The 10597-nt window shown below is 39.7% G+C and overlaps 1 protein-coding gene across 2 annotated transcripts; it reads left to right on the top strand.

The window, feature by feature from the left end:
* The first annotated feature begins 431 nt into the window (after positions 1-431).
* On the top strand, positions 432-9903 carry IFNG (interferon gamma). 2 transcript variants are annotated; one of them, XM_085650630.1, is made up of 4 exons: positions 432-637; positions 5810-5878; positions 7461-7649; positions 9024-9903. In XM_085650630.1, exons 1-4 carry the CDS (start codon positions 515-517, stop codon positions 9156-9158), a joined length of 516 nt encoding a protein of 171 aa, XP_085506756.1. In that variant the 5' UTR covers positions 432-514; the 3' UTR covers positions 9159-9903. The 2 variants fall into 2 exon arrangements, with proteins under 2 accessions (XP_085506756.1, XP_085506755.1); XM_085650629.1 differs by having other exon boundaries at positions 7458-7649.
* Positions 9904-10597: the final 694 nt, after the last annotated feature.

The following is a 10597-nucleotide window of genomic DNA, read 5'->3' as shown; positions in this document are numbered from 1 at the left end:
CGACCACAAGAGCGAAGGTATTTTTTTTTTCTTTCATTTTGAAGAGCGGAAACAGCCACCTTTCGCATGGACCGGTGAGCTCGCTGGAGAATTTCCAGTGCCAGACCACAGCAAAGTGAGACGATCACTTTCGAAGGATTCCCTGACCACACTCTGGAACTGGGGTGGCACTGGGCATGTCATCAAATGCGGCTCCCCTCTCACCCAGAAGACGGAGTCATTTAAGGGAAACAAAAGTGAGGCAGGAACCCCACAAACCATACCTGTCACTAAAAACGCGCACACATGTCACGCCTTTCTGCCACCATCGCCTCTTCTGCAAACCTGTGAAAGTTTCGTCACTCTGAGGCGTCAAAGTGCCCAAGAATCGAGTATAAATACCACGTGCAGTGAGGCTGAAAGACACCAGTCCTGCAACAGCCGGGGTGACAACAAGACAGAGTGGTCTCACTCAGCCATACTCCCTGCACAGTCACCATCTCGCGTTTGCCGCTGTTTGCAACCACAAAAGACCATGGCTCTTCGAGCGTCTGTCATCTTCCAGTGCGTGCTGATTGTTTGCATTGGTTGCTGTGCTTCCTACCCGCTCAATTTAACGGCACTAAAAGCGGACTGCGCGGCGCTCATGGAACACTTTGTAAGTACGCATCCTTATTATTCTCTCCATTGTGTTTTAATCTTGAGGTGAACTTACTTGCACATATTTCTGCTGCCATAGCTTCTCGTTAATGCCTTTCTTAACTCCATGGAAGACACTGTGAATTAACTTTCTTTCACTATTCATGGAAGGGTAGACAGGGGTGCACATCTGGCTTTCTCAACAATTAATATATACAATCGTTGCCTTGAAAGAAGAGTTAAAAAATTGTGATATTACACACTACTGATCCCTAGAATGGCATTAATGTATATGTAGAAACATATATATCAAACGCACATATGTATATTTACATGTATATACTAATTGATATGTCTTGACAAGACAAAGACACCCTATGGTTTAATAAGTTATGTATATATATATATATATATATATATATATATATATATATATATATATATATATATATATATATATATATATATATATATATATATATATATATTTACACATATCTGTATGTATTGGTATATAATGCAGGCAATAAGGTTCCTTGTTGTCATGATGTGTGGTACAAGACAAGAGCCCGGAACCAAAGTTAGTTTGATAAAATCTGTCGGGAGGGGTAGCTCGCTTCCTTTGTAGCAGTGCCCATATATGTATGTGGTATTAATATACCACAAACATAGCCAAAAGGTAGTGCAGGGCTGTACAGGGCCAAAGTCAAACACAGTCAATGTGTGATTGGTGGGGAGGATGGTTTTTAAGAGCAGCAGCGGATTGCTACTGCATCATAATGTAGTGTTCGTTTGTCTTCTGTTCTCTCCTGAATTGAAGTAGCTTTGGGGTGGTCCTGGTGGCGTTCTCGGTCCTGGATGCATAGATGGAAAAGGCCTGCTCCCTTGTATCTCTGTACTTCTTTGTCTCTGGGTTGATAGTGTCTTGGCTGCAGGTGTGCCGCCACCCACCAGAGATGGCAAGCGTTTCAGTCAGATAGGGGAGAGGTGCTGATTGGGATGGCTTTGTAGAAGGTGCAGCTGGTTTTGAAGGGTGTGCAGGCCGGCAAGGGAGGGTCAGTAGATTTCCATCAGACTCAGCACCACACATGTTGCCTTTGGTTCCATTACAGAGGCCTCTGCTCTCCCTTCTATGACAATACGACAGTGGCAGTTCACTGAGCGTATACTCAAGGCATCGGTGTGGACAATGAGGCAACTCTGTAGGACCAAGTGACTTCACAACAGTATTTTGAAATCAGTTTTTAACTGTTTACCAGTTTTATTCATGCCCTATATTATGATAAACAGAGCCTGCCAAGTTCAGGCTCTGTTCAGTTCAGGATGTCTGACATAAGTATTTTTGGGGTGTGTCATAAAGTGCACTTTATGTGTACTGCAGAGGTCTTTTTAGGCCTGGGAGTAATTTTAATAATGCCAGTGTAATCAGAGTAATTTCATTAAATACGCATTACTCTTCTATGCTGATTTTCCAATAATAATGTGATTATGCCCATTAGTGTAATTAAGTGTAATCAGGGGAACAAAATCCTACAGCAAGACAACAGTTAGCAAGCGTGAGCTGCTACTCACAGTGATGTTTATGTTCTGTTGCATTTAGCGATTTTTTTTTAACACAAATGCATTCAAACATTCATTTTGGGCTCGAGGGTGCATTTTGCTCTGAGAAACTAGTGCTAAATACTAGGAGCAAGTGGGGGATGTCTTATCCAAAATGCACCCTTAGTGAGTGCAAACAGATGCTCGTGCTGCTATTCATGTTCTGATACATTTAGCGCTGTTTACTAGCGCAACATGCAATACCCCATCCATTTTGGACACAAGGGAGCACTTTTGCTATAAGAGATATGAGATAAATGCAGAATAAATCTTTTTAGGTAATTTTGCAGTATCTAATGGAATTTGTGGGTAATTCCACCTGATTATGAGTTACACCCACCCCTGGTTGCTTTGCATGCAAATGTAGGCTAGTCCCAACTCTCAAAATATCAGCACTGCGAAACTTGTGTACCATTGTATGGGTCATAGGAACGTCATTCGTTGTAGGGTGCAAAACTTCAATTTGCCTGGCAATTTCCTTACTCACAAGCATCAGTTCTCAAAGGACTTTAGGTAAAAAACGTCACTTGTTATACATGTTATTGCAATGAGACAGCGAGGCTTATATACACACAACAAAGCCGCAGTACACATAATGCAACTAGAATCCTTCACAGTGTATCTAGACTCCTCACAACATGGCTGGACTCCTCAACACTACTCCCAATAAAGCTTAAACATTCACAATGAAACTAAACTAGTCATGATGTGGCTAGACTACCCACAATACAACTAGGCTACTCACAATGAAACATGAAACCAGGCAACCCACAATGAAAGTGGGCTACTCACAAGGAATTTACATTGCTCCCAGTGAAGCAAAGTTAGTACCTATGGCGAGGCAAGAGTTCACACAAAGACAAGAATACATAATTACGCTAGAATCTACATACCCACTGGTCTGAGTACAAACACTGAGGCTATATAATGTGAATTTAGAGTGCTTAGAGTAATACAAGATTATATGCAATGACTTTAAAGTACAAACAATGAAGTCATGAAGCGAGAGTACATACAATGGATTTAGTACACAGACAGAGAACCCAGAGAGAGAATGAGTACAGTGCCCGCAATTATGCTTAACTATCCAGTACGGAACAATGACTCACAATTTAAGGGCGAGGTGAGTAAACTTTTGCATGGGTATGTATATTCCATCGCTAAATACGTACAGTGTAGTGTGCCATGGCACCACGCTTGATATTTTTAGAGGTCATTCTTTGCTTTTCACTGGCTTCATTGGTTGGTGATTCAAGATTGGTAAGGAGTCCATTAACTGGTGCCCTGCTGTTATAAATGTATCTGCCTGTGAGCTAAAAATGATTACACAATTGGACAACTCCAGAAGTGTTGTAAAAGCAGAGATATGAAAATCAGAATGCATGGATGCTTCACTAACCTGGAAAGTCCTAAGAAGCCCATGCAGAAGAGGTTGTGTGCATTAGACATGATATACCATCTAGTATTATATATAACACTTGCAATTTGACAGCCTTCCAAGGCTGAGATTTCAAAACAAGCAAAATCTTTCTCTAGTCCTGTTGGCTGCGGCAGCAAGAGCCCAGTGGTCGGTTCCTTGGATGATTCACTGGGTGAAGATGCACTCATCAAGCCACCAAAGTGGTAGGTAGTGGCTGATTTGTGAAGACAAGAACCTTTTCCAAACTCTGGACACTGAAATATATATCTACGTTTTTACGTGTTATTTTCGAACTCAATAGGGGGCCTTATGTATGATGGAGACAGTGGCTGTTCCCATTACAGTCCTCAGACACCTGAATCTGCAGGACAGGTCCTGTCAAGATGCTGCAAGTCTGGGCTTTTCAATACTAGTTCCTTATTGGAAGGAATTTGCCTTCCTTTTAGTCCATCATTCCCACATCCTGCAGACACTACTCTAAGCTACATCTATTGGGGAGAGTTATCAGTTTATTTGCCCATTATGATATGGTTCTCAAGTCCATCTTTTGTCTTGCATGTACAAAAGTGCACATTATTTATAACGTAGGCTATTAACGTTTCCAAGAGAGCAAAAATAAATAAATACCAAAAAAGTAGAATTTGATTTTGATAGATGTGGAGCACCATGCTTCTTTGGCCTACACAATTCCTTGCCTTCTCCTGATAACACTGTCCATCTTTGACATGAAGCTTTAATCTCATTCACTGGGACGCCATAGGTGGGTGGCGAGCACCTGCCTCCCATATAAGACTTCTCGATGAAAGCTCAGTGCATGTGTATCCGTGCAACCAATGGCCAGCCAGAGGCAGGCACTGCTGTCTCTCAGAGGATAAGGACAGGGCAGAATCCGCTCTGGGTGCCAGTTAACACTGGCAAAGGTGCACCCTGGCACAAGAGGAGTGGTGTGATGGCACCCAACTAAACATTTCATGCAGCTCGACGGCCTCCTGGAGTATATACATGAAGATGTGAAAGTTAGCAAGCCAGAGGTTTGTTTTCTCATCTCCATTATACTGAGAGGGAAAGTGCTGCCAATCTTAATAATCAGCAATCGCATTGCTGCCACCTCCCGGGGAGATCCCTTCTTTTAGTTCACACAATCGAGCATTACATCGATTAAAGAATACAAATATCTGACGTTTTAGTACATGGTCTTCCGTGTCTCTTCAAGACTTGGAATGGCTTATTTTTCAGAAAAACAGGTTAGAGATTGCAAAAAATAAAGTGTTTTTCTGTAGAGAAAGAGCAGCTTTTATCCACCATGTAGCTTACATTAATCGCCTGCAGCAGTGAGCACAGATGGGATTATGCAAATCCCGGGGTGAGTCTCCTTTGTTTCTTTCATTTGTTTTTATGTTCATAGAAGTTAAAGAAAGCTTGGCTTGAAAGCAGACGTGCCAATGAGACGGAACTACAGGGATTTCCAAGGACCGTCTACCTGTGCCCTTGAGTCAGATCATAGGGCCATTCAGTGTGGTAGAGTGCTGGGAAGTTAGTGACGCTTAGAGCACTCTGTGCTTCGATGTATATACTCTAAATTATTTTTTCGAAATGCTGCAACCTATGGTGCTAGTGGCAGAGAAGCTCCTTGTAGCATAAGGAGACCAAAATTAGGGCGCCATTTCTAGTGAATGAGGTAAGACTAATTGGTATCCTTGCAATAAACCTGTAATATAATTTAACAACCTAACCGAAGTCAACATAGAATCTCAACTCAAATAGGACTCACCAAGCACCAAACACTACTTTAAAGTCATTGCTGATCATCAAAGAAACCTGATCAAAAAATGTTACTGCTAGCCCATTTTACGCCCTCTGGCACTTGCAATATTGACGAAGGAAGGAATGTCTGCTACGTTTGTGACTGAGTAAAGCATCCTCTAATCTTTAAATCAAACCCTCGGTCTTGCTGCATTGAAGTTACCTGGTGTCATGTCACAGGCTTCAGACATCTGCTTTGTTTGCAACTTTAATTACATATTCCATACCCCATTAATCTAAATATGGCTGTGCATGCCTCGTCTACTATAGCATGGCTACATGCAATACATATATAGTGATCTCTTTTTATATTGGATATTAATGTAGACTTAATGCGCAGAACTTAAGGTTTGTATCTCTTTTTTTCAGATGTCCATTAACCCCAATGGAGCCAATGATGGTGCCATCTTCCAGAAAAAACTAGACACTTGGAAAGAGGTGAGGCTCCAAGCACTTGTAGTGTTCACGCTACATATATATATATATATATATATATATGGGTGTTTACATGACTGGGAGACCCCAATACAACGAGACTATAAGTGAGCAGCAGAAGTGGGCACTCAAATCTCTATCTGACAACACCAAGCTTATAAGCAAGACACCCGGCAATAGGTATTTTTGTGAATTGCCATCTGACAATGTGTGCCCGCTTGAATGGCAAATATGAAAACAACTACTACCACATGTAATATTGTTAACAAGGATGTGATTAATCATAATAATATTAACAACAGAAATTAATCATTACTGGGTACTGATTTGCGCCTCCTGAAAAATCTTCTTCCCCACCTTGTTTATAAACATTTTATACTTTGATACTTTGAGCCAGAATCACAAAGCCATTTGTAAGCCATGTGTAAGCTGAATTTACATGGCCAAATGGCTTGACTAACAGCTGTAATTTGACTGCTGAGAGGGTGTTTGCACAGTCCCACAGTCTGACATGCTTGTTGGTATTCAAGAACATACCCACAACCCCTTCTCACCCTCGAATCATATGGAGTTTGCCTTCTTTGAAAGGCAGAAGTAAATCAGTCTCCAGTTCGAGAATGGGTCTCTTCACAATGTAAAATATTCTCCGCCTAGGGAATTGTACTAATGGAAAGGCATTTTCGTCTGTCTAAATGTACACTGCGTCCAAAAACATCCAGAAATGTCTTCTTGTGACATATCACAAAGCTTTTCCAACAGTACTCCAAAATGTGTAAATCTGTACCAACACAGGAGAGTACATCTACAGGTGGAAATGTAATTTTTTTAAAGAATCTAGTAACCAGTACTCTCATATCACTCCTAGATTGACGCAAAACTTCGCTTGCGTTCATTCTTTGGTGATTGAGGCCTTTTGATGTTCATTTTCATACACTTTTACAACAGAAACCGAACTACAGAAGCTTCGATCTAAATATCAATCCATCTCTGTAAGAAGTACAATTTCTGAATGTGCGTGTACATTCATTCTCTTTTCGCGAGGTTTGTGGAGGAAATTCAGTCTTGCTTCTGTGCTTTCCCACCAATGGAGAAAGGCCTCTGGGACCACTGCCCAGGCATGGGGGATTGCTTCTGCCCTAAAGAATGATAAACCATTGAACAAACCGAATTCATACCAATGTTACGGTGCATAATGATGTTTTCCAACATTAGGTGATGGTCATAGTGCTACATTGATGCATGCAATAGCGGAACTATTGTTGACATTAAAGTTCAGCATACAAGTTTGGGTATCTACTGATCTGCAGTACTAAACTGCAGAGGATTGCAGTTGCTTCTTGAAACCTCGGGGTCGGTGGTGTCGAATTGTGTCTGTGGGCTTCAGTCACTATTTTTATCTGGCCTGTATATTTTACCTTGTCTTTTTCCATTGCACAATTATCGCCAAATTTCCAAAAACCCAACTACAACAACTAGATCTAATTGAAAATAATTGTAGCAAGTGAAGTGGTTTTTCAAATAATGTACATTTTGAGATGACTTTTTGGTGCACATTCTAAAACTTTCCTTCTCAATTTCCTAGCAGAAGAGCGTGAAGCAATTATTTCTCAGCCTGATCGTTGACAGATACTTGAAAATGTTTGGGTCACTCAAAATTGGGTCTGTGCAGAAGCACATCGACAACATCCGAGAGGAGCTTTCCAAAGTCAGCAAAGATGTGCTGAAGCCAGAGGAGCAGCTCATGAAAGACCTGCTGGATCTAAAGTCTCTTGAGGTAAATAATGAGCATCTTCGGGGGTCTCCACTAATGTTGAAGCACACCTGAATAGAGCCATGATCATTGGAAATTGTCTCATTATCAGCTGTGTCAGGAGAAAGTTTAATTTGTGCAGTGGAGTAATTTCAACAAAAGTAAAATGGTAGCTAAATGGAGAGCTCACATCCCTTACACCCTAATTGTGATTTCACATAATGCAACATCACATGACCATAAAACATTACAATGAGCATTGATCTTGTTTGTAGACAATCTTCACAAGGCTGCACCAAGTGAATTTGATCAAGGACGAACGCTCCATACTAAAACAAAACAGAAGCCAGAGGCGGGTTACCTGTAAAAGAGTTGCCAGAGAGAGCAAAGCATGGGGCCAATCAGTTGATGTGGGCTGCAAACAACATTTAGATAGAAAATGCAACCCTTTGCTCGAACTAGATGGTGCCCAGGGTTCTGGGCCATTTACACATTTTTACTGTCAGTAACTGTATTGTGCTCTTTGGTCTGCAATGGTTTCATTGTAGAAAAGCATATCATGCTGTTCCACTTTAGAAAGCCCATGAGCTCAAAGCATGGCGGAACGGCTCATTACCAAATACTATGGCACTGCAGATGTGAGGTAAAAACCTTGGAAAATAATACCCTCTGGCCTTTTTGTGTGTAGGTCACCATACGCTAAAATGAGATGCACTCTAAAACATTTTTTAATTTTTTTGAAAAGAATAAAAAAAATGGTGTTTTTTAGGCAAGGAGTGTCTAGAGGAGATTCTCTCTACAGCGTGTTTAGAAGTCAGACATGTCCGAAGCATTTATTGCCCTTTGCCACAAGAACACCATTAAAATAAATATTCTCTATTAGCCTATGAAGACTTGAACAAGGATTAGAACCTACCCTGAATTTGTATCAGATGATACTAAATTAGTAATTTATTATTACAACAGTAAGTTAAAGAACGGGCAGGTCCAATTGGATCTCACTTTACAAAAGTGAGTTCATTTGAGGATAATTTCTATGGTCTGGTGTGTAGGTAATGCATAATTGCAGATGTCAGATGTTTCTGTGTATAAATCAGTTTGGATAATGGTATGTCTCTACTATATTCCATGTATTATGTCGCCTGACAATAATATTGCATTACCCCCAGGTCCCCAACAGATTGACCTAGCCACTGTATTGCAGGGTGGTAAGGGTTAATAGATGCAGAGTTAAGGATAGTAATAATTTAATTACCCTGTATTGTAGTGTTTAGTTCGATGTTGTGGATGCAATATTGTTGTAGGTCGATATTATTGACCTTGTCAAAGCATCATAAAACCTGCATAATGATTTCAAGTGTGTAATCTTTCATTTAACTTTTTTGACATTTATAAAAGATGGGAGACATCAAGGTCCAGCAAAAGGCCGCCATGGAGCTGTACAGCATCTTCCAGGAGATATACTTGCTGAACAATCCCACTGCAAAGAGGAAGCGAAACAAAGAGCGCAAAAGGAGAGGAAGCAAAAACTGAGTTGGGACATCTAGAAAAAGACCACGAATATTGCTCCTTTTGTTAATTATACTGTCACTTTTGTTAAGTTAATATATATATATTTATTGTATTTAAATTAAGATTATTAATTTATTGACAAATCATTTTTTTATAAAATTCCAGTTATCACCAATGTAGTTTTGCTGCTATTGTTAATTGATATCCTCGGTTTTCTGGATGTAATTCCCAATGTGTGCTATGCATTTACTTGAATACTGCTCTGTACAGCACAGTCCAAGTTCCTATGCAGTAGACTACTGGTCCACCTGCATCTTGAGAGAATTAGAAGTGAAAACTTGCTTTGTCTCACTGTAGAAAAGAGATCTTGCATCCACTGGCCAATTCTCATTATATTTATGTATACAAACTGGTGCTTTCTATTACCTCTGCATTTTGCATGTCTGCTTACTCTGCACAAAGCAGGTGCAAAATCTTAGGTACATTTGCCAAATATTCTGTACAAGTGCCTTAATAGAGTTATGCATTGGTTTTACCAGCTGTAAACTTTGTTTTATTATTATTGTTACTCCTCCACTGTTTATTTTAGGACTTTTACTTTGAAAATATAGAAAGTTAGCTTGTGATTTTCAGAACATTGGCACTTTTGGTCACTGACATCATGGTTGATTATGTATGACTGCAACTGGTGACCCAAGTTAGGAAAACACTGCTTGAGTTAATCTCATCCCTGTGATGTCATCAACGTAGCTGAATTAAAACAGCCGGTTATATTGAGATTTTACATTATTTTCCTATTTATTGTTTTTCTTTTATTCATGTAAAAATATTAAAATATCAATGATGTTTCCTCATCAAAAATGTATACCATTCACTGGTAATCAAAATTGTGATTGAGATTTGTGAAAAAGATATTTTCATGAATTATAAACATTAAATATCTGAGTATTTTGAATCAAATATTGTTCATGTTTCTACCTTCAATACCTCAAATAAGACAGAGCGACTAAAAACTGTTTATTTACTCTTCAATATCATGAAGACTTGGATCACTGTTACCAGCAATGAAGGAACCAGAATTTTGTAAAAGGAGGTTTTAGCGGTGAAGGTCTTAGCGTACCAAATTAGTATTTGGCCACACGCTGATGCCCTTATAAACTTTAATGTTGGTAATCCCATTTGTAAAACTGTATGAAGTGTATCCAACAAGGGGGTTAGATTGATGGGGAATTTTCAGACTATTCACATAAGAAAAAGTTATGTAAAGAAAAAGTTATGTAAGCGAATCTAAACTGAACTTTAATATATATCACTTCTTTATTCATGGAAAAGTGTCTCCTGCATCTATTTGGAACAACCCTGCACTATTTACTTATGGTCAGAAAAAAAGTCTTTTCTCTTTCCTTACGAGAAGGATATATTCGTTTCAGGTTTTAGAGTTGCAGACATCACCTATTGAA

Source organism: Triturus cristatus, chromosome 4_1 (assembly GCF_964204655.1).
Source record: "Triturus cristatus chromosome 4_1, aTriCri1.1, whole genome shotgun sequence".
Classification (NCBI taxonomy): domain Eukaryota; kingdom Metazoa; phylum Chordata; class Amphibia; order Caudata; family Salamandridae; genus Triturus; species Triturus cristatus.
Note: the sequence above shows the minus strand (reverse complement) of the source record. Positions and strands in the feature narration are given on the sequence as shown.